Source organism: Moschus berezovskii, chromosome 5 (genome assembly GCF_049115385.1).
Source record: "Moschus berezovskii isolate FMDL1 chromosome 5, NW_MosBer_1.0, whole genome shotgun sequence".
Classification (NCBI taxonomy): domain Eukaryota; kingdom Metazoa; phylum Chordata; class Mammalia; order Artiodactyla; family Moschidae; genus Moschus; species Moschus berezovskii.
Window position 1 is genome coordinate 96,838,247 of NC_142464.1, and position 22,837 is coordinate 96,861,083.

The 22,837-nt window shown below is 38.8% G+C and overlaps 1 protein-coding gene across 1 annotated transcript in view; it reads right to left on the bottom strand.

Moving 5' to 3' along the window:
• Positions 1-22,837, bottom strand: part of ADAMTS3 (ADAM metallopeptidase with thrombospondin type 1 motif 3) — a 279,556-nt gene that overhangs the window by 33,246 nt on the left and 223,473 nt on the right. The window contains exons 6-14 of the mRNA XM_055434158.2: positions 12,204-12,287; positions 9,528-9,684; positions 8,566-8,671; positions 8,028-8,171; positions 7,266-7,398; positions 5,189-5,302; positions 3,061-3,206; positions 1,692-1,867; positions 225-358 (exon numbers count right to left, since the gene is read on the bottom strand). Of these exons, the coding sequence (XP_055290133.2) occupies positions 225-358; positions 1,692-1,867; positions 3,061-3,206; positions 5,189-5,302; positions 7,266-7,398; positions 8,028-8,171; positions 8,566-8,671; positions 9,528-9,684; positions 12,204-12,287 (1,194 nt within the window). The remainder of the gene's footprint in view (positions 1-224; positions 359-1,691; positions 1,868-3,060; positions 3,207-5,188; positions 5,303-7,265; positions 7,399-8,027; positions 8,172-8,565; positions 8,672-9,527; positions 9,685-12,203; positions 12,288-22,837) is intronic.

Here is a 22,837-nt window from a genome sequence, read left to right on the forward strand (position 1 = left end):
AATTAAATATTGAAAAACTTTCTCTGGTGACCAAAGTTTGATTTTATTAAGTGCAATTTCTTCCAAATTTAGTTGAGCTACTGAATTATTCATAGACTCTCATGGTAATGTGATCTCACATAAGAAAAAGTTAAAAAAAATTCTGAAAATATGCCAATGGATGAGAAGAAGAGGAGAAGGACACAATACTGTAGGAAGCTTTGGTGGAAGCAACCCGAACTCACCACACACTCTCCACGCACACATATGCTGTACGGGTCTTTGTAGGAACAGCGTGTTCCATCGTGCACCAGCTGTTTCATATAAGCAACATCTCCAGTCTCTTTGGATTGACAGTAAAGGTGGCATCTTTTTTTGGCTGTATAAGATGGAGGATTAAGTTAACTATTTATGCAAAATGGTATATTTGAATAGTATAGTTTGTTTTTAAAATATACAGTTTCAACATGGCTTCCTGGAAACAAATTGTATACATAAATAAAGGGTGGGGGGGGAAGTATGCATACTTGGCAAATTTATTTTAACCAGGGTGACCCTATGATTTGTCATCTAAACTGGGATAATTCAGAGAGTGAAAAGGAGCTCTATTAATGATATAGAAAGGGATGAAAGTGAAAATGTTAGTTGCTCAGTCATGTCTGATTCTTTGTGACCCTATGGACTGTAGCCCGCCAAGCTCCTCTGTCCATGGAATTCTCCAGGCAAGAATACTGGTATGGGTTGCCATTCTCTTCTCCAGGGATCTTCCCAACCCAAAGGTAGAACCTGGGTTTCCTGCATAGCAGGCAGATTCTTTACCATCTGAGCCACTAGCAAAGCCCATAATAATATAAATTGGTATGACTGGTCCCATACAACCCAGGCTCTCTGGCCACCCTAGATTTAACCAGGTTTATTCAATAAATTTCATTCAAAATCAATTTAGTTTTAGTGACAGAGCACTGAAAAGGTTTCTCTTTTGTTTGACCCAGTAGCCTAGTACAGTTTTTGCTTCCTGTAGGATCTCATTAATTAAATCTAATTTATATGACTCATTTTCCTCAAATTAATCAAAATAATGCATTGCAATTCTAATTCTTCCACATGTGCATCTTTCCTTTAAAACAGGTTTAAACTGAACTCAGTAGTGTATTCACCCAAATAAGACATATGTCAAGAAATTCCCATCTGAACAGATTTAACTGAAAATTCAGGGCTAAGGAGTGAAACATGATAGGGGAATTTCCCAGTGTATTTCTTAATAACTAATGTACCATACAAAAGTAAAAGGTTATGAAGTGCCTTCTGTTATTCAATAATACTCTTTGTCTTGTTCCTGAATTGATTGTAAAATAACTGTATTTTCTCGAGTTGTTCAGAAAAGAAAGATCACAATATTTCAGAAGCATTTCCCAGCAGAGGGATTTCAGTTGCACCAGGAAACTCAGCATCTCTCCCAGGCATTGCTTTCCACCCGTCTTTTCAATAGTGATGGTGGCTGTACTGCCTGCCAGGAACTATTCCATAATTCTCACCTCTCTAGAGAAAGGAGTGTATTAGCCTTATTCTTGGAAACCCAGGAGGACTCACCCCTATAAGCACCAAGTTTCCTAAATCACCAAGTGGGGATCGAGAGTCCAAGGGATTGTGTGTTGGCAAAGCTTAAGCTCTAAGTAAATGTCCACACAGCAGAAGCGTGGGTGTCTACTCACAGTCGGGATGTTCATATGGCAACCAGTGGTGTTTGGTATTCTGGTATTCAAAGTGGGAGTTACGCTGCTGGCACTGCTGGGCTCTGAAGTCCTCAAAGTGTTTTTGGCATTCTTCTGTATTACAAAGCTGGTACTCAAAATTAACGCCAGGACAATCCTGACCACCATTGATGGGCCTAAAGAAAAGACAACATTGAGAAAGGCCTTTTGGCTCTGGTCCAGTGGCTGAAGCTTGCAGGCACAGTGCTGGAGGGCAGAAAGCCAGAGCTTCTGAGCTGCCAGCCCAGTGAATGGACTCATACTTCCTAATTTCAATCCCTTTCCCAAAGCACTGTCCTCTCCCTGCTAGGGTTTGCTGGAGGGAAGCCCCAAACTCAAATCAGTATGTTTTAAAACAGTGTATTCTTTCAAACGATATGTTTTAAACGTACTAAAAAAGTATATAAAGAATCAACAAACAGGCATATGGTCTCAGGAAAATTATATATTTTTATCATGCATAAAACATGTATTTGCAACCCAAAGAAACATCAATCATGGCTCTATGCCTGTTTCTTAATACATCCAATGCAAACAATAATCCTATCTTCCTTAGAGAAAAATTGAGAGGATTAAATGAGTTACTGTGTTTAAAACACTTAGAAAAGAGTGTGGCACATGGTGAGCCTTTGCCATTCTTACTACTATAATTTTTATTGTTTTGTTACTTCTGTGAATACTGCCATCACCTCTTCCTGTGAAACAGATAGTGTAACCCTTGGTCTTTGTACAAAGACGTGCTCAGATCCATCCTGTTGCCAGACAAAGAAAACGGGTGCCAAATGTTAAACCCTACACAAGAAAGACTGTCTTAATAAGTCTGATAGTTCAGGTTTGTTTGTTTTCTTTTTTCCCTGCAGAAAATAAGATTTGCTAAGCACACAACAGGGATTCCAAAAATTTTCTCTGGGAGGACAAATGGATAACTTTTTCCTCAACAGTTCCTTGGTCTTTCTTTCACCGTCTTTGTGGCTCAGCTCTGAAGCACTGCTCTCCTGACTCTGAAGTGAGGGAGCCTCTGTGGTTAGTGCTGCTTCTGCCAACAGGCCTCACAGCCTCGGTGCCCAGTCCTAAGGACACAGTGATCTGCTTTCCCTGCTCAGTTCCAGAGCCTCCTAAACAGCAATTTCTTTAACAATCTCTAAGCTTAATCACAGACTACTCTTCACTAGATGGATTAGTGGGGATTTACCCAAAATAGACACTTAAACACTTAGTTTTCACAGTCTGTGTTTTACATATACTTTGTGAAACTGAACGTTAATGGCATAATATTGAGGCATTTTCTGGTCTGTCCCCAAGTGATGTGCACGATAGGAGTTACACTCACATTGGATTATTGCACTGGCGTGTTCTGAACCGCACACCCGTTCCACATGTCCGGGAACAGGAGCCAAATTTGGTCCAGGATCCCCAGTTGCCGTCTTGTTTTTGCTGATTAGCATTCTTCCACATGCAATGGCCTTTATAGCACCACTTAGGAAAATGACAAAAACAATTACGAAATTTTGTGCTCATGCTAAAATTGAAGTTGTTATACAAGGACCACCAAGTGAAAGACTTCCTTTCTTTTTTACTTCTTTTTCCGGTGAAAATACACTTAAAATCATCCCAAAGTAATTATAACAATATGGGGACCTATACATACTGGGTAACTGCATTTTTAAGTATAAAATTAAAATAAAAAATGACATTAATTCAGACAAATTTTTAAATGACCCATTTATCAGTGAGTATCAAACATCATAATCAATAAGGAGATCTGAGCACTTAATTTGCCCAGTCGCTGCTAGTCTACCCTTCATCCCTTGTTATCCATATTACTGGAATTTTTTAAAGGCAATATGCTCCCCTTTAAATAATGACAGGAAATTATATGCCTTAACTTCAAAAACAATTAATATAACATATCTAAAACATATATAGCTTTCATAATGATTCTAAGAAATAGATAGGTCAGATATTTTATCTTTACCTTTCAGATGAGGAAATTGGGGCTCAGAAAGGACCATGGATAGTGTAAGACCCTCTGACCAGAAGAACTAAGTGGAGAATGCTAAAACACAGATACTGTAGAGACACAGAGCTTATAGTACCCAACACACAGCAGATGCTCAAAAGGCATTAGTTCTTTTCCTTTCTAACATTTTGATTCATGTTTTTATTCTACGCAATAAAAGTGTTTCTTAAAACTCAACTTTGGGAAATTTATTCATAACAAATATATTTAGGGAAATTGGATGTCCAGATTTGGTTTAGAAGATATCTTTTGCATAAAGCAAAAACGAATCAACTCATTGTTGCTTTTGTTTTTTCAATCATTAAGCTATAATACCGAATTTTCCAAAAGCAACATGCTGTATGAGTTTAGCATAATTCCTAACAGTTTAAACATGAATAATGACAGATTTTATTATTACTATTATGTATGCAATTCTGATAGCAAGTACAGTTTATACACATTTGAAATAGAGCTTTAAAGGACTTTAAAAGAACTAAAAACTATACGAATCTTCTTTGCCAGGTTTTGGTCCTATCTACAATATCTTATTTCCAAACTAGTCAAAGCTCTTCAATGTGAGTTCTCAACATGCCTTTGTCTGGGGTTTCGTGATCTTTCCCCTCATGAGTAGGGAAGCTTGGCACTAGGCCAGTTTCTGAGCATTGAATCCTCACTACACAACTTGAGATTGAAAACTTCTGGGCATCTTTCCCCAAGGAGCAAGGCCAAATCTTCTAAGTTCACATGACTTTATTTCTGGACAACTTTCACAAGAAGTGTGATGCCAGCAAGTAAATCAAATCCCATTAGAGCCCAGACACTCCGCTGAGCAGCCGCTTCCTATTCTATCAGTCGGGGGCTGAACAGTCGTCCCAAAGATGCCAAGTCCTAATCCTTAAAATCTGTAAATGCTACCTTATTTGGAAAACAGCCTTTGCTCATGTAATTACATAAGAATTTTTAGATGGGCAGATTACCCTGGATTATCCAGGTGAACCCTAAATGCCATCACATGTATCCTTATAAGAAAGGGGCAGAGGGAAACAGACACGCAGAGAAGGGGGCAGTGTGGGCACAAAGGCAGAGATTAGAGTGGCACAGCCACCAGTCAAGGAACCCAGGCAGCTACCAGAAGCTGGAAGAGCCAAGAACAGGTTGTCCACAAGAGCCTCTGGGGGGAGGGCCATTCTGCCCACACACTGATTTCAGCTCAGTGAAACCAATTCTGTTCTGGCCTCCAGAACTGAGAGAATAATTGTTGTTTTAAACCACTCTCTGGTAATTTGTTAGTAATTTCCTAGAGCACCTCTAGGAAACTAATACATGATGTTTGTGCATTACCACAGTGAAACTTCACATCCTATAGTTTTCTTAAAGGTGACAATACATGTCATTTTAAAGATGATTCTTATGCAACATATCTTAAATCTTTACTGTGTAAACAGATTATACTCACTTTTCCAGCAGCACATTCGGTTCCATCAAGTGGGGGCCCTTTTTTAGTCTTACAAAAGTAGGGATTATCAGGATGGCTACACCAAAGCTGTTTACATGGGTCAAACGTTCGGAACTAGAAGAAGAAAAACCAAACTCTCAGTGACGTAGAGATGGAATGACTTGTACTGATAATACCTGCTATACAGTTTCTTCATGTCATGTTTCTTGGATATTTTAATTTCAATAGTCAAAGTTGTAGCATGTTAAGAAAACAAACATGCCTAAGAATTCCAAGTAAAGAATGCTTTTATTCTGCTCTTCTAAAAGAATACTGATGAACAATGATTTGTCTGGTTCTCCAGTTGACTTTTACTATTCTGCATGCCATTTCTATCTTATGGTTTTCAGATTTTTAAAGAGTGAGTAATTATTACAAACATTGTAAATATGAAAATGTCATAGCAGTTTTGCAGCTCTCAAGCCATCAAAATGGCTTCTCTTTATCCCTGTATGTATGAACCAGTTACATGTAAAAAATAAAAATGCTCATCATGAGCTCACTAAAAGCAGAAAATATCTGTCAAACTTTCCGTGTAAGATACTGTATACCAGGTGTAACAAAATGTCACAATACATTCATGCACTTTATAAAGTACTTTGTATATATTTGATCTTCATCCCATGGCTGAGAAATATGGGTTATAAGACTATAGTTATGGATACAAACCAAACAGTAATAGAGCCAGATCAGAATCTTAGTTTTCTCATCTTAAGAATGCTTTTTATTTTCCTAAATCACTATACTATAAGTATATACAAGTGTATATTTAAGCACACATATTTGTATGTACTGCTTCCTCATCTACTCTCTTTATAACAGTAAATTTCTTATCATTTTTAGATATAAAAAATAAACATATATCAAATGCCAGTTTATCTATATATTCATTCCCTATGCCATTAATTAGGCTTCCCAGGTGGCACAGTGGTAAAGAATCCACCCTCAATGCAGGAGATTGCAAGAGATGCAGGTTTGATCCCTGGGTAGGGAAGATTCCCCTGGAGTAGGAAGCAGCAACTCACTCTAGTACTCTGGACTGGAAAATTCCACGGACAGAGGAGCTTGGTGGGCTACAGTCCATGAAGTCGCAAAGCAAAGGCATGACTGAGCACACACACACATACCATTAACTATCCACATACAGTATTATCGTCATAGCTTTCTTTCTTTTCTTTAATGTTATTTATTTATGGCTGTGCTGGGTCTTCATTGCTGCACTGGCTTTTCTCTAGTTGTGATGCACAGGCTTCTCATCACGGTGGCTTCTCTTGCTGTAGGGCGAGGGGTGTAGGGTGCACAGGCTTCAGTAGTTGTGGCTCCCCGGCTCTAGAGGAGAGGCTTAATAGATGTGGTGCATGGGCTTAGTTGCTCCAAGGCATGTAGGGTTTTCCGGGACCAGGGATCGAATGCGTGTCTCTTGCATTGGCAGACAGATTATTTAGCAATGAGCCACCAGAGAAACTCCATCATAGCTTTCTTTAAAATTAGTACTCATTTTCAATCTGGCTTTTTTGTTCTAATTCCTATTACTTAATGAAGAAATTGTAATTTTTTACAATATCTAAAGCCAGAGCTTTAGAATTCTCAGGTTAAAACATTAACGCAGGAAAATAGGAACTGACTATATATCTTACAGGCAAACCAAATAGCTATGTATGTATATCTGCAAAGGCAGAATTTAAACAGCAGATCAACTTCTTTCAATGAAATACATTTTTTCTTGCTCTAGCACATAAAGCTTCCTCTTACATATAAAAAGCCCCATTTACCAGATGTGTGACTTACGCAAGTTGCATAACCTCTGTAAGTCTTGGCTTTTTCATCTGTAAAATAAAAGTATACCAACTTCCTTCTAGCCTGTCACAAGGATTAAATAAGATAGTATATTTAAAGCACTTAGCTTTAGCATGTAGAGACATAGCAAACACAAATCATTGGTTCATATTCTTGCACCAGTGAATCTGTAAAGGTCACCAAACAGGAGCTACGCAAGTAGATTTTAAGATGCAAAAAATCTAAATTGACTGTAACGTACCGCAGTGCACATTTTATAACCAACTCCAAAGTCAAAACGACACTGCTCATCCATAGAATAATTGATTCCAGGAAGTTCTGGGAGTTTGGGCCAGTCATGTTCAAATGGGTCATCAAGGAGACAGTCATAGGAACTGGAGGAAGGAAAATGGTGCATACAGCTAAATGTTCATTTTTTTTTTATCATGTCTCAGTGAGAAAGTATTCTTAGGTTACATACTCTGGAATTTCATCAGATCATAAAGCAAGTTCACGAAAGCATATCTTTTAAGGATTTTGGTTTCAGCTCCATTTAGAAAAAGACCATTCACCTTTATTCTTCCCAGGAAAATAAGCCAAGCATACTCAAAAACACAGCAGAACTGTAACAACCTTGTTCATGTCCCTAGCTGAACCCCCATGGTGTGGCAGGGCAGATCCTGACATCCATCCTATGGGGTACAGGTGGTATACCCTATGCAGGCATTGTGTGACCACCCTCTCTTCATTCTCAAATCAACTTTTACCGTTAGTCAAAGATCCCACAGAGAATTTACTGAAAGGAAATCACAGTTAAAAATTCACTTCAAGGCTAGGCTTACAGCTTCAAATATTACAATCACATTATGGAATTACTGTGCAAAAAGCTAAGTCACAAGAAAATGTTTATCGTGAACAAGAGTTTTCATTCACTGGGAGTTCGGTTATGATCAATGTCCTAAGAGACAGTTTCACGTCTGTATTTCTACTGTAACGTTCTCATGACACAAAGAAGGAGACATACTGTATGTATCTTTTCAGTTCTTGGCCGCTACACCGGGACCAGTGGTAACGATGAAACGCGGCTTGCACCAAGGGAGCCATAACACTTCCCATAGCCGTCTCATCACCGCACCTGTTGCCCTGTCCATCGTGTTCCATCCCCAACCTAGAATACAGAGCGAGACCTCACTGGTAATCAACATAGGGACCACAGCTTTGGCATAATTTCTGTTTTGAAAATAAGTACAGGGAAATAGGTAGTTTTTTAAGCTAACAAGGTTTTGGTGGAGGAGTCACAGACACTGTGCAACGGGAGCAATCTGGCAGAAATGCCTTTCTTGTTCTCTAGCTGCAAAAAGCCCACGAGTGTCTCTGCAAGCCAGTCACTCATTTGGTTTCAGTGCATGACCTCTTCACTCTTTTCAGCTCCTCAGACTTGGCAAAAGGGTGAGAGTTGCACACTGGCATGTGCTCTACCCAAAGTATGAACAATACTGAGAGAGGCAGAAAGAAAAGACCTTGTTTTTTTCCCCACTCTATAGCTGTCAACAGTGACTTACACATGGCCAGTTTCATGTGCTACTACAAAGGCAGATGAAAAACCATCCTCGTGATTCAGGGTACAGCTTCTCACTGGGTGACACATGCCTGTGACTGGAGCATATCCTGTAGAGAATAACAATTACTTTTATTTCCATTTTATGAGAAAACCCATTAAGAATTACTACTGGACCTTTGCCGAGGGAAAAAAAAAAAGCTGTTCAGGAAACAGAGGCAGTATTATTTTGCTGCTAGCATCACGCCACATTCTCTTGGGAAAGCCACAGGTAATGGGCTCTGAAAGGATTCGCTGGGTCTGCAATTTTCTCCTCTCCTAAGGGAAGTAACTGCCTGGGGTTTCCATTCTGCTCTGCCCACCAACTAAGCCCTACCTTTCTGCTGTGGTGAATGTTCCTTCAAATCATGGTACTGATGAAGGGAGCCAGAGAGTCCATCAGTGTTGAAAAGAAAGTGGTCAGTCTAATTTTTTTTTTTTGAAGTCTACATCAGAGTTTATTAGATATATAGATGTAAGCTGACTTTGGAAGAAAGTTCTTTGGCAACAGACGTTTCCCATAGCACCTCCTTTCCCCTTCCAAACACTCAGGGGAAATCGCACTGCATTTTAGAGCAGCCCCTCTGTACCCCAAATATACACCCATCATTGTAAAGGAGAGCATAATGTATCACGGTATTTAGGTGGCATTCAACATTGTGAATTCCACAGAAGTCACTGGAAGCAAATGCATGCTTGGCTGAGGCAAAGATGAACGTGATGGTGGAGATGTGAACATGTGAACAGACTCCCTGATTCAGGATTGCTCTTTTTTTAAGATTTAAAAAAATTTTATTTTATGTTGTAGAATAGTTGATTTATACTGTTGTGTTAGTTTCAAGTGTACAGCAAAGTGATTCAGTTATACTTTTGAAAAGTCATGCCCTTAAGTTTTTCTGCTACATAGAAATCGCTACATGGAAATACCTTGCATTCCAGCAGGTCCAAAATCTTGCCTGGTTAAGAAAATTGCGTGATCATGGTGTTCAGAGTGATTGGGATCAGATTTTTGTTGTTGGCAAGCCCAGCGACACACATTCTCCAGGCTCCTGGATGGATTTCCCCTTTCTATGAGGCTGATGGACTAGGAGAAAACAATATGTTAAAGACATATATAATATTAATATTTTCCCAAAGTCTTCATTGAATAACTTTCCCTGAAATTAACAGTTGAAATTACAGTAATTAAATAATGTACAATAATATGGGGCCTTGTTTAGATAACTAATCTCATTTGGAAATTCTAAATGTACCTAAGGGATACCTTTATGATGATCTACATTATCTGTGTGAAAGGTGGCTGACACCATTAACTGAAATACATGATGATGAATTTTTTTGCTACTGTGCAGCAACTCAGTATTAATCAACTGGGTAAAACATTTCAATAAATATTAAGAACAATAACAAAGATAGAAGGAAAGATTTGAGAACGAGACTTTTTCTCCAGAAGTGTTAAAGCCAAAGATCTTCAGTTTCTTCTTTTTTTTTTTCCTTCTGCTTCAAAATTAATCAAAGCTGGTTTATATAATTTGAGAAGCAGTCAAATTATATAAACTTCACCCTGAAAAAAAATAACTACCCTTTATTTTAACCTCACAGCAATGAAGAGAGGGGGCACTCATATCCTGCTGTTCCAAGAAATGGAGTGACATTCCTGGGAACCCTGCTGTGCGTATGTGCATGTGTGCTCAGTCGTGTCCAACCTTTTGCAGCGCTATGGACTGGAGCCCAACAGGCTCCTCTGTCCATGGGATTCTCCAGACAAGAATACTGGAGTGGACTACCATTTCCTTCTCCAGGGGATCTTCCTGACCTAGGGTTAAGCCCATGTCTCCTGCATCTCCTGCATTGCAGGTGGATTTTTTACCACTTGAGCCATTGGAGAATGCAGTTACTATCACATTATCATCAGGGGATAAAAGTTCAGAGTGAAAGGCCCCATCCTTCAAGAACCCAGGAGTCACACTTCCCTGAGTAGTTCCGATGGAATGAGAAACTGTTTTGGAACCTCAAATTAGTTCTTACTTGGCTGACTGGCTGAGAATTTTGTTATATTTCAGTAAATGGTTTTATCAGTGTTTACATTCTTAATAAAAAATTTTGATTTGTTATATGTTGATCACATGCTTCTCTAAAGAAATGATTTAACAACCAACTAAAGGCTCTTAACATCTCCAGCTGGAGTTGACTTGCCTTCAGTGCTGGAGACACAAAATAAGTCAGGTTTGTGGGGGAATCTAAAGATCAAGGACACCCTTTCCTCAGAAATGGTAAGTTTTCATATATAATAAAATGCAAACACATGGACTTTTCCCCCTGTTCTTGCTAAATGCATATTTCATTAGTAATCCATAATCAGGAGGATTAACTATGGGAGGGAGACATTTAATTTTAAATATCAAGAAAGCTGCCAAGTTAGTCACTTCCCCTATGTTTTCTCCTCAAGCCAAGTCACTTCAGTCGTGTCCGACTCGGTGTGACCCCATAGACGGAAGCCCACCAGACTCCCCGTCCCTGGGACTCTCCAGGCAAGAACACTGGAGTGGGTTGCCATTTCCTTCTCCAATGTGTGAAAGTGAAAGTGAAGTCGCTCAGTCGTGTCTGACCCTTAGCGACCCCATGGACTGCAGCCCACCAGGCTCCTCCATCCATGGGATTTTCTAGGCAAGAGTACTGGAGTGGCTTGCCATTGCCTTCTCCATTTAGGGAGAGACTATTTCATCCATTCCATTATTTCTAAGGACAGGGATCCAACTAGTGCCATTTTAAAGTCAGCTAAAGTTACACTACATAAAAATGCCTATTGAATGTATTCTGACCCAACACTTCATTTTCGAAATTATAAGATTAATGCTCTTTGAAAAAAATTCACTGTATGCTTTGCCTTTATTAATTGAAATATTCCTTTTAAGAAATCATGAGAAAGTAAGGATCTCTGTTATTTTGTTAACCTGCCTGCAATGCAGGACACTTGGGTTTGATCCCTGGGTTGGGAAGATCCCCTGGATAAGGGAACGGTTACCCACTCCAGTTTTCTGGCCTGGAGAATTCCATGGACTGTATAGTCCATGGGGTCACAAAGAGTTGGACACGACTGAGTGGCTTTCAGAGCCTGACACACACACAGATATATTTGAAGCACCTAGAAAGCATCTGACACAGAGCAGGCACTCAACATACATGTTTTGGATTAAAAAATCAATCATAAGTTTAACGCTGGTGGTGGTTGTTCAGTTGAAAAGTTGTGTCTGACTCTTTGTGACCCCAACGAACTGTAGCACACCAGCCTTCCCTGTCCTTCACTATTAAGGAAATCCTCTTTTTTCATTATATTGTCATACCTAAAATCAGGATAATTATCTCCAACTCCATTAGACAGAGGTAAACACATCAAATGACACCAGCACTTCATTATCTACTCTAAGCACATTCATTATCTACTCTAAGTTAGAGATCTCCATTCATTGGGGGAGTTTTCTCTTCTCAATTCAGAGCAACTGGGGTCTATGTGAGACATATCTACTATAGCTTCAGTAGACTAATCTATTTGCTAACCCACCCTTTGATGTTCACAGTTCACACATAGTTAAGACATTTTACCTTTGCATAACCCAGCATTATCATGCGCACCAGGACTACATTTATATGCACTCCCAGGGACTCATCATGGTAAATTTCATTCACCTAGAAACAAAGGAGATAATTACTAGAAGAAAGGCCATACAAAGAACTTCAGGAGATGGTCACTTAAGGAAATGGCCGTGTAATCCCAAATACAGGAGTCAAGTCACTTTTTTTTTTCTTTTAGTTTAGTTTAAACTGATATCTGAAATGAAATCATTTACTTTTAACTTTGGAATGATCCCTGGCTATGTGAATTACTGATACTGTAAACCCTGTAGTATCATGAACATAAAAAATTGGCTGTAAAAGGGCTTCATTAAACTACCGTAGTGTTAAGAATCCCTGTGTACTATGATCCACAGATAAAATTCATCAAAAGCAATCACATTTAAGAATCTGCCTTCCAATGCAGGAGACACGGGTTTGATCCCTGGTCGGGAAGATCTGCTAGAGAAGCGATAGGCTACCCACTCCAGTATTCTTGGGCTTCCCTTGTGGCTCATCTGGTAAAGAATCCACCTGCAATGTGGGAAACCTGGGTTCGATCTCTGGGTTGGGAAGATCTCCTGGAGAAGGGAAAGGCTACCCACTCCAGTATTCTGGCCTGGAGAATTCCACAGACTGTATAGTCCATGGGGTTGCAGAGTTGGACGCAACTGAGCGACTTTCACTTCACTTCAGGAAGATCCCACATGCCATGGGACAACTAAGCCCGTGAGCCTTGACTACTGAAACCCAAGTGCTCTAGGGCCCATGCTTCAAAACAAGAGAAGCCACTGCAAGGAGAAGCCTATGCACCACAACTAGAGAATAGCCCCTGCTCGCCACAACTACAGAAAGCCCTCCTGCAGCAATGAAAACCCAGGACAGCCAAAAAACAAACAAACAAAAGCTATAGCAAGACCACGATTCAGGGGAAGCATCTGCCAGCATGCGGGATGACAACCATGTGAAGATAAAGAGCAAGCATGTCCTTCAGGGCACCTCTGTCACCACCAGGGCTGCTACCTCTTGTTAGGGAAGCTGGTGTGCAGGAGCTGTGGTGGTACATGTGGGCCAGTAACTGGGTGGTCCTCCCAATGCCTTCTCCACTCCCAGAATGGGGCATCTGAGGCAATGATTATTTAGAAGTCTTACAGTAAAGAAATCCTTCCACATTTGGATTACTAAGATAAGATGACTGTTCAAGTACATATAATATCAGTCCTGGGTAAACCTCAGAGGGGCAAAGTTGAGTCATTGTTCTTGATTTAATTTTAAATGTTAAATTAAAATTTCTACAGGTAACCTGGTATACTTTAAAACCATAGATATTAGAACTTACACAACCTCAGAGGTCATAGTCCAACAGATTTTTATAGATGAGGAAGATGAAGACCATAGAGATTAATTAACATGCAGAAACAGTCAATTATTGACAGTCTAAAGAGAATTTTGGCTTCCCTGAAGGCTCAGCAGTAAAGAATCAGCCTGCAACATAAGAGACACAGGAGATGCGGGTTTGATCCCTGGGTCTAGAAGATCCCCTGGAGGAGGAAATGCCAACCCACTCCAGTATTCCTGCCTGAAAAATCCCATAGACAGAGGAGGCTGGCGGGCTATATACCACAGGGTGGAAAAGAGTCGGATAAAACTGAACGTGTATGACCATGCAGAAGAGCAAAGTGACTTCTATTTTCTGGTTATGCGAGTGCAAAATTGGTGTGAATAAAAATTGCTAGTAAGTTGGAAATGCTAGCAGAAATGGGAAAGGTGGCTTTATCTAGCTACATTTCAAAGTTCTTAGCTGTTCTCAGGAACAGGGAACCAACATTTGTCATAAAAACTGAAAGAGGGATGGAAAATGAACCTCAATTCAACTCAAGACCCAGGAGGTTTGGACAGAAGCCACAGAGGAAAGATAGGCAAAATCTCATAGAGAGGAGCCTTAAAGAGAAGAGAGAAGCCTTAAAGAGAAATATAACCCAAGGATAATAGAATGCTCTAAAAAAAGAAATTTATGGATTTCTTATCATACTGAACAAGAAACAGACCAAGAAATCTCAAATGAAAAGTTTCAGGAATATAATCAGACTACACAGAACACCTTAAATATCAAAGTGTTAAATGTAGGTTAAAGGTAAGTAAGTAAAGTTGCTCAGTCATGTCTGACTCATTTGGGAGAGGTATAGTGGCTAAGAGCTCGACATGAGCCACTAATAGTCTCCGTTGACATCTTTCTTGACATCTCAGAAAGTTTCATCTTTCTGAGTCTCAGTCAAATGGACAGAATAAGAATACTCTCTCATATGATTGGGGTAAGAATCGAAAGATTTAATTTATGCACACAACAGCTCAAAAATTTTAAGAGTGAGAAGGAGAAAAGTACATTAAAGCACATCAGAGTATTAGGAAGTAGAAAAGAAAACCTAGAAGGAAAATAGCCACCATATGTAAAAAGGGTTCAACTCACTCTGAATGTCTATAGCAAATAAAACTAAAACCATGGGTTCACTGCTAAAGGGGAAGATTTCAGGTCAATACAAGGAGAATTGAATGCTGGCCAAAAAGCTGTAATTTCTTATGACCCTTTTGGCCATGGGCAGATTCTGTTATCTTACTCCATACCTCACAATGCCTAATTGAAGACTGACTCCTCCTCTTCTTCAGGATTATCTGATAAGAAATTTCTAGCATAATAATTCCAATACAAGTAAATGTCTGAAGCCAGGCCTGTCATCTACAGAAACTCATGGACACTCCAAGAGACTTCTCATAAGGTGGCAGTTCTGAATTAGCATAAAGGCTTCACACACAGTTTTAACATGTACTTGGTATGTGCTTAGTCGTTCAGTTGTGTCCAACTCTTTGTGACCCCCACCCTGGAGGGGGTTGCCATTTCCTTCTCCAGGGGATCTTCCCAACAGAGGGATTGAACCCACATCTGTGTCTCCTGCATTTCAGGTGAATTCTTTACCCACTGAGCCATTGGGGATGTCCTAACATGTACTTAATGTGTCAATAATTGAAATGTAAATGCATTTAATGTAAAAGATGTTGAAATCAATGTAAGTGAGTTCACAAAATCGGGGAACAGTATAATTTTAAACTAAAGAAAAACAGATAAAAAGAACTAAATTAATTTCTGGAGAAGTGATGCAGGGAAGGGAGGGCCTTACTGCAATGGCTGAATAGCAGTGACAATGATACTTTTAAAAGCTATGGGAGGGGGGTTCAGGAGGGGGAACTCATGTACACCTGGGGCGAATTCATGTCAATGTATGGCAAAACCAACCAATATAATATTGTAAAATAAAAAAAAAAAAAATTAAATAAAAAAAGAAAAAAATAAATAAATGCTATGGGAGACTTTTATGTCAGAAAACGATTAGAGTCATAAAATAAATGAAAGGTGGCAATTATAACAAATAGCTTGTGATATCTGAGCTAGTATAATGTACATATGAAAAATGAAAGTGAAAGTCACTCAGTCGTGTCCAACTTGATGTGACCCCATGGACTATAGGCCATTAGGCTTCTCAGCCCATGGAGTTCTCCAGGCAAGCATACTGAATTGGGTTGCTGTGCCCTCCTCCTTGGGTTGCTGTGCCCTCCTCCGGGGGATCTTCCTGACCCAGGAATCAAACTCAGGTCTCCTGCATTTCAGAAGGACTCTTTACTATCTGAAACACCAGGGAAACCCATAACATACATATAATCACCCTAAATTAGTAAATTCATTTTTGTTTGGTAAATTTAAAAATCAGCACAGTGCTGAGAAAATATAAAGGACAAAATTCATGCTCTCAGTAGCAATATTATATTATAAAATGATGAAATAAAAAAGCACTTTTTAAAAGGTTAAATTTACCATTCGCCAAAAGAAAAGTATTATTTAACAATAGTCCCTATTATGCCAGACTAGTAAGTTAACAGTACCCCAGCAGAAATCAAGATCAGTTATGGAATGTTCCAAGTTGGCACAAATTTGTGAAACTGTCTCAGAGTATAACATGGATAGAAATAAACAAATATAAGGCAATAGTATTTATACATAGGAGAAAATATTCTTTCAATGTGGCAAATCAACAAATATTAGGTGTCTCTATTGTGTAAAGCACTGGATATCATTTATTATTTTGCTTCTCAAAGTTTAAAAAGTTGCTTCCTTCACATTATTCACTTTTAAAATGTACCTAATAAGTTGACTGCTTGCCATCTTGCCAGGCCTTATCAATAACAGGATGTAAACTTTTTTAGGCTCTGAGACACACGGGATATGATAAGAGTTGCAGAAATAATCAGCATCACAGAATTAAATATATTCTAAGACTTGAATTCTAGTCCCAAATCTGCCACCGACAAACGGAGTGACTTTGGGTTGGTCACTTAACCTCTCTGAGCCTCTGTTTTCTCACTGGCAAATTATAATGACACGTGCTCTTTTTGCTTCACACAGCTACTGTTTAAATCTAACAAAATGCCACAAACTGCCCTCAGCAAAATAAAAGGCACATGAGAACACTTCTACCTATCCATACCAAAAGTCCTAAAGGTTTATAAACATATTTTCCAATCTATCTGAAAAGAGCAAAGAAAAATAAACAAAAAACATAACTCTCCCCATCTTAGTTTTCACTGAAAATGATTTGAAAAATCTTGTACTGTAAATTTATTTACTCTCAATAGAATAATAATAGAATCAAAGATACAGTTTAAATTATCCAAAAAAAAAAAAAAGGGAAAAATTTAACATTTTTATTTTTCAAAAATACTCTTTCCAGCAGAGGGCAGTAAGCACATGTTAAAGGCCGGTGAAGGAGAGGCTGTGTTATACACCTGAATGTATTTACACACCACTTGGTATGTCTGCCTTTTGTATATTTACACATAAATAAAATAAGCTCCTTAAAATGAAATAGGAATTTAAAAATATTCTAACCTGAAGAAAACATTGAGAGACTGGACACTTAAAAAAAAATATTGAAGACATCTTTATGTAGATTGTTTTTCAGTGTCACCTGATTAAAACATTATATGAGAGGCATGAAGAGACTTAGGATTTGGGCATAAATTAATCATGAGTTTTAACAACCAATAAATGATACACAGAAAGAAATAAACAGATAATACTGAATTAAAATTTTGGATATGTTAAGGTGAATGAAAATAATATTTTTTAAGAAAGCATTTTTATAACAGTGACAAGGAAAGCTTTTTCCTAATTTAAAGCAGAATCAAGAACACAAAAAACCAGCATTACACAGAGCTTTCCAAGTTCCAGACACAGTTTTAAATACTTTACCTATGCTAATTAAGTAACCGATAATCTTTGGTACAACTTTGAAGATATCATCATCTCCATTTTACATTAAACAAAATTGAGGCCCAGAGAAGTTGAGTACTTTGCCCAAGGTCACACAGCTAGTACATAGAGCAAAGGATGTACATCTAGGCAGTCTGGTTCCAGAGTCAGTAGTTTTTACCAACTTGCTACACTTCTACACACCTGCAGACCACAGCACTAAGTTTAGAATAATCATTACCCCCTAGTTTAAGAAATTGATGTGTAAGCACAGTGATAAAGATAACTTGAAAAAACTTTACTTCTTTTTCATAATTTTCCTTTGTGTGAATTTTAAGGAAATGAAGACTTAATTGGACATGGGTTTGGGTGGACTCCAGGAGTTGGTGATGCACAGGGAGGCCTGGCATGCTGCGGTGCATGGGGTCGCAGAGTCGGACACGACTGAGCGACTGAACTGAAGAATTAATTAGATTTGAAATTGACTCCAAATAAGGATTTCTTGATGGTCAATATAATCTAAAAATACATTGGGAAAAAATGAAAAGGAGCTGGAGCAAATCACTGGAAAAACTGAATAGGAAAAGAAAAGATAGGGCTGAAATTTATAACCAGTGTTTTGGGTTGTAAGCAAAGCATTAAGTATTAACATTCTAAGAAGTCATATATCAGATATTACATAAGGCAAATCAAAGTTTATCGATGCAAAACTGAATATCCTGTCACCATGTCAGGCAATCTAAGAAGCACAGTTGGATTTTCTATAAGGTGATCAGGGTTTGAGCCAGAATATTTATTAAATTACATGAAAAAGGGGGTAAATAGGATATTAATTTTTAAGTAACCTTAAATTGGAAGGGATTGCCAATGTAAAGGTGGGGAAAGGTAATGATTTTAGGAATACTTGATTTACTTGATTAATTAAATCAAGTATTCCTTTCCTTAAGAGGAAAATTCCTTCCAGGTTTGTTCCCTGACAGGACAATTTCTCCCAGGACATTTCCCTGGCAGGACACTCTGACCTTCTTTGTCTGACTAGCTGATGAACAGCTTTGTCTGCCTTTGACAAAAAAACAAAAAACAAACAACAAAAACACTCATATTTCTTTAGGACGGAGGGATGAGGTCTTGAAAGGCCATATTGCTCAGTGCTTAAGGGTATGGGCTCCACAGTCAAAATGCCTGGGTTTGCTCTTAGCTTTGTGACCTTGGGCTTCTTATTTGTCTCCGTGCCTCAGTCTTCTCATCTGTAAAGTGGGATAACTACACTACTGTCCTTATAGGATTGCTGAGAGGAATAAAGGAGGTCACATATGTACAGTGCTTAAAGGTGCCTGGGCCTTGCAAATATAAAAACAAAAATTGTAGGCCATCAATAGTAACATTATATAGAAGCAAATAAATGGTATACATGTATAATTTTTTAAAAGAGACTTTTTTGTTAACTAAAGGCAAAGAAGTAATGACAAGGCTGGACATAAACGAATCCTATAGTAGACTGGGAAAATATATTACTCTCTCCACAACCATACCTTGTTGAGCAAAAAGTTCCAAACACTTATCTGCTTAGATTTGCAGTCCTGTCCTCTATATTTTTACTCAGGGTGTAGCTGTCTCCTAACCTGTCAACTCCTTTTCCCTCACTTCCAATTTCAGAATAATAATGACTACTTTTTAAAAAACTGAAATTTAGTAATTTAAAATGTTGTATTAGTCTCAGGTGTATAGCAAAGTGACTCAGTTATACTCTTTATTTCATACTCTTTTCCATCATGGGTTATTCCAAGATATTGAATACAGTTCTCTGCACTGGACGGTAGGTCCTTGTTGACCATTTATTTTATATACAGTAGCACTAGAAGTAAAGAACTTGCTTGCCAATGCAGGAGACGTAAGAGATGCAGGTTCAATCTCTGGGTCAGGAAGATGCCCTGGAAAAGGAAATGGCAACCCACTTTAGTATTCTTGCCTGGAGAATCCTACGGACAGTTGGGTGGGTTACAGTCCATAGGGTTGCAAGGAGTTGCACACAACTGAAGCAAATTAGCATGATTAGCACGTGTATCTCTTAATCTAAAACCTCTAATTTCTCCCTCCCCTAATAAGTACTTTTTATGAATACTCTTATCTAATATTTAGTGAACTGAATTGTGCCTAAGGGTCCTAGGGGTGGGGAACTGATTGACAAATAAGTTAAGTCTCAGCTCTTACCATTGCTGTTTGGTTGCTAAATTGTGTCCAGTTCTTTTGCAACCCTATAGACTGTAGACCACCACGCTACTCTGTCCATGGGATTTCCCAGGCAAGAATACTGGAGTGAGTTGCCATTTCCTTCTCCAGGGAATCTTTCTGGCCCAGGGATTGAACCTGAATCTCCTGCATTGGCAGGCAGGTTCTTTACCGCTGAGTCTTCTTTACCTGCTCTTACCATGAATATATTCTAATAGGTAAAATAGGCACTAAGCATGAAAAATATAAATCATCACAGAAAGACATGCAGACGAGGTCATTTCGGATGGGAAAAGGTGCTATGAAGAAAATCTGAGTGATGAGCTAGAGGACAAGAGAGAGAGGAAGAAGCTACCCGAAGCTGGGGGATTCAGGATCTGAAGACCCATTTGGACAAGAAGAAAATAGGCAGTTGCCTCTCTGGGGAACAAGTGATCCAGGAAAAAGGGAGGAGCTGGTAGAAAAGCTCAACCTCCGTTATCATGAATCTCAAACACTACGAAGGAGACATCTTGATTATCTAAAAAAGAGACTGAGACCCAGAGAAGTTAAGCAATTTGTTCCCCAAATGATTAGCACAGATACAAATCCAATAAGTCTATATGACACCAATGTCTGTTCTCTGTTATAACCATCTTGCCTTTCTTTTTCTTCCTGTCATAGTGGAAGTGCTAAGTTTCCTTCCTTTAGGCTCTTTCACACTTCCTTAAAGATATTTATTTGCTCCAAAAAATCAATGCCATTTTTCACATTCAATCGCTCCCCTTCTTGGGGTTCTTTTCCCTCTTTTACTAATATTCCTAATTTTCCTTCATCATGAAAAAATAAAGCCACCTATAATACTTTGTAGCATTTAGTACTGTTTATCACTACATTCATCAATGATATTATTCAAATTCAAGTTATTTAGCTATATTTTAATAATTGCTCCTTTTCCACTGGCTCACCCACACATGTCAGTGTGTCTCAATGTTTTGTTTCTGATCCTCTTCTCACATACTTTCTCTGCAATATTTCATCCACTGCTGTTTCTTCAACCAATTTCTATAGACTGATGAATCTCAAATATCTCACACTGAGTCACCTCTCTCAGGCTTCACAGTCATCTCTTCAGCTTTAGTAAGAGATCGATCTATTTGGAAATACATCAATATATCTCAAAGTATACTCACCCTCTCCTGTTCTTCTCTCTGAGTATTCTATCACAGTTAAAGATGAAATCATCTTTAAAAAAAATTATTTATTTTTGGCCATATTGAGTGGCATGTGGGATCTTAGTTCCCCAAACCAGAGATCAAATCCACACCCCCTGCACTGAAGTGTGGATTCTTAACCACTGGACACCAGGGAAGTCCCAAAGATGAAACCACCTTGATTCTTTCTTCTTCTTCAAGCATTACAGTCAGTATATTACCAAGTCCTGCAGTACCTCTCACATCTGTCTCTCCTGTCCACCTTCACGTCCAGCACCTCAGTATGTGTCCTACTCAGTTGAACTGCTGCAACCACCTCTTAAAACTTTTGCAAATATTTTCATTTGGGTAATTTGGGCTCATTTCAGTAGTTCTCCAGAAGGACAGGTTATCGGGTTCACATAGCTGTTCTCCATAAGCACGAGGCTCTCGTTTTATAGTTAATTATGCTTTGACTTCCCTAGGCATCAAAGGAACTTTGGGTAGACCAACAATAGGCAATTCAGCTACAAGGCCTCATGAAGTCTTCCAGCCTTTGGAATAGTGGAAACATACCAAAAGTTCTGGCAGAACTGATTTCTTTCTTCAAGAATGAGAAAGACTATTTGCTTAGCAAACTAAAAAGTTTTTCTGCTGTTCAGTTCAGTCAGTTCAGTTCAGTCGCTCAGTCGTGCCCGACTCTTTGCGACCCCGTGAATCACAGCATGCCAGGCCTCCCTGTCCATCACCAACTCCCGGAGTTCACTCAAACGCATGTCCGTCCAGTCAGTGATGCCATCCAGCCACTTCAGTGAAACAAACCAGGGAAACAAGTATTTATTGCTTGTTCAGTTAAAATTAAAGGACCTATGAAACAGCAGCACTGTGTGCATATCATGTCATGTTAATTTCACCTGATGAAGGGAGTTTCTTCCAGAATGATGGGTCCAGGATATTCCAGGGACGGTGTGCATACATATACAAGGGGTGGTTGGAATGATGTGTGCTGACTCCAGTCTGTCTCTGTGACCTTGTGTGTTCAATCCACATTAGGGACAGTAAGTTTTTTGCGGTAGGGAGGGACAGTATAAATCACAAGGAATTTGAAGCCAGATGGACTATAGTTTGTCCCTTAATTTGGGCACATATATATTAATACTACGTGTCTATGTTCATAGCACAATGTCTAACAGAGTCTCTTCCTCCAAATCATTCAATTTTATCCTGAATTCTCTTTTTAAAACAGATTAATCTTCAAAATCCTTTTCATAAACCTTCTTCATTAGCACCGTGAACTTTAAACTCCTCAGCATAGTACGTACATTTTTCTACAGGCAGCCTCAGATTCTTTACCCAGCCTCACCTTCTGCCATCTCTACCTCCAGTAGCTCCAAAAATATCATGAGTTACCACTTTTAAAATCCTTATAAAATCTATTCCCCATCTTCCAAAACCCATCTTCTCTTTTTCTAGCAGGGAAATGCTAATTCATTCCCTAAGTTTCAACTCAAATGACACATCCTCTATGAAGATTTCATTTGCCAGTAATATTACTTGCCAAACCACATCCCCTCTTTCTCAGTTAATGTTTACACAGTATTTTGTGGCTGAATCTCTTCAAGAAACTATCACCTTTTATTATTATTACTTCTTGATTTGTTTATTTCACTGCTAGAGTTAGGTTCTTATGAAAAAGGAGCTAAATTGAATTCATTTTTGCCTCCCTAGAATCTAACAAGACTTGGCCTATGGGAGGGTATGTCTGCTAGGTGAATAAATGTCTGGAGGGCTGATGTGAATTCAGATGTAAAGAATGGATTAAAGATAATTAAAGACTATAACCCAAATCACAGAACTGCTACATGGTTTGCTCAAGTTGCCTGAACACGTATACTCCCCAGATAAATCTGCCTCGAACTCACATT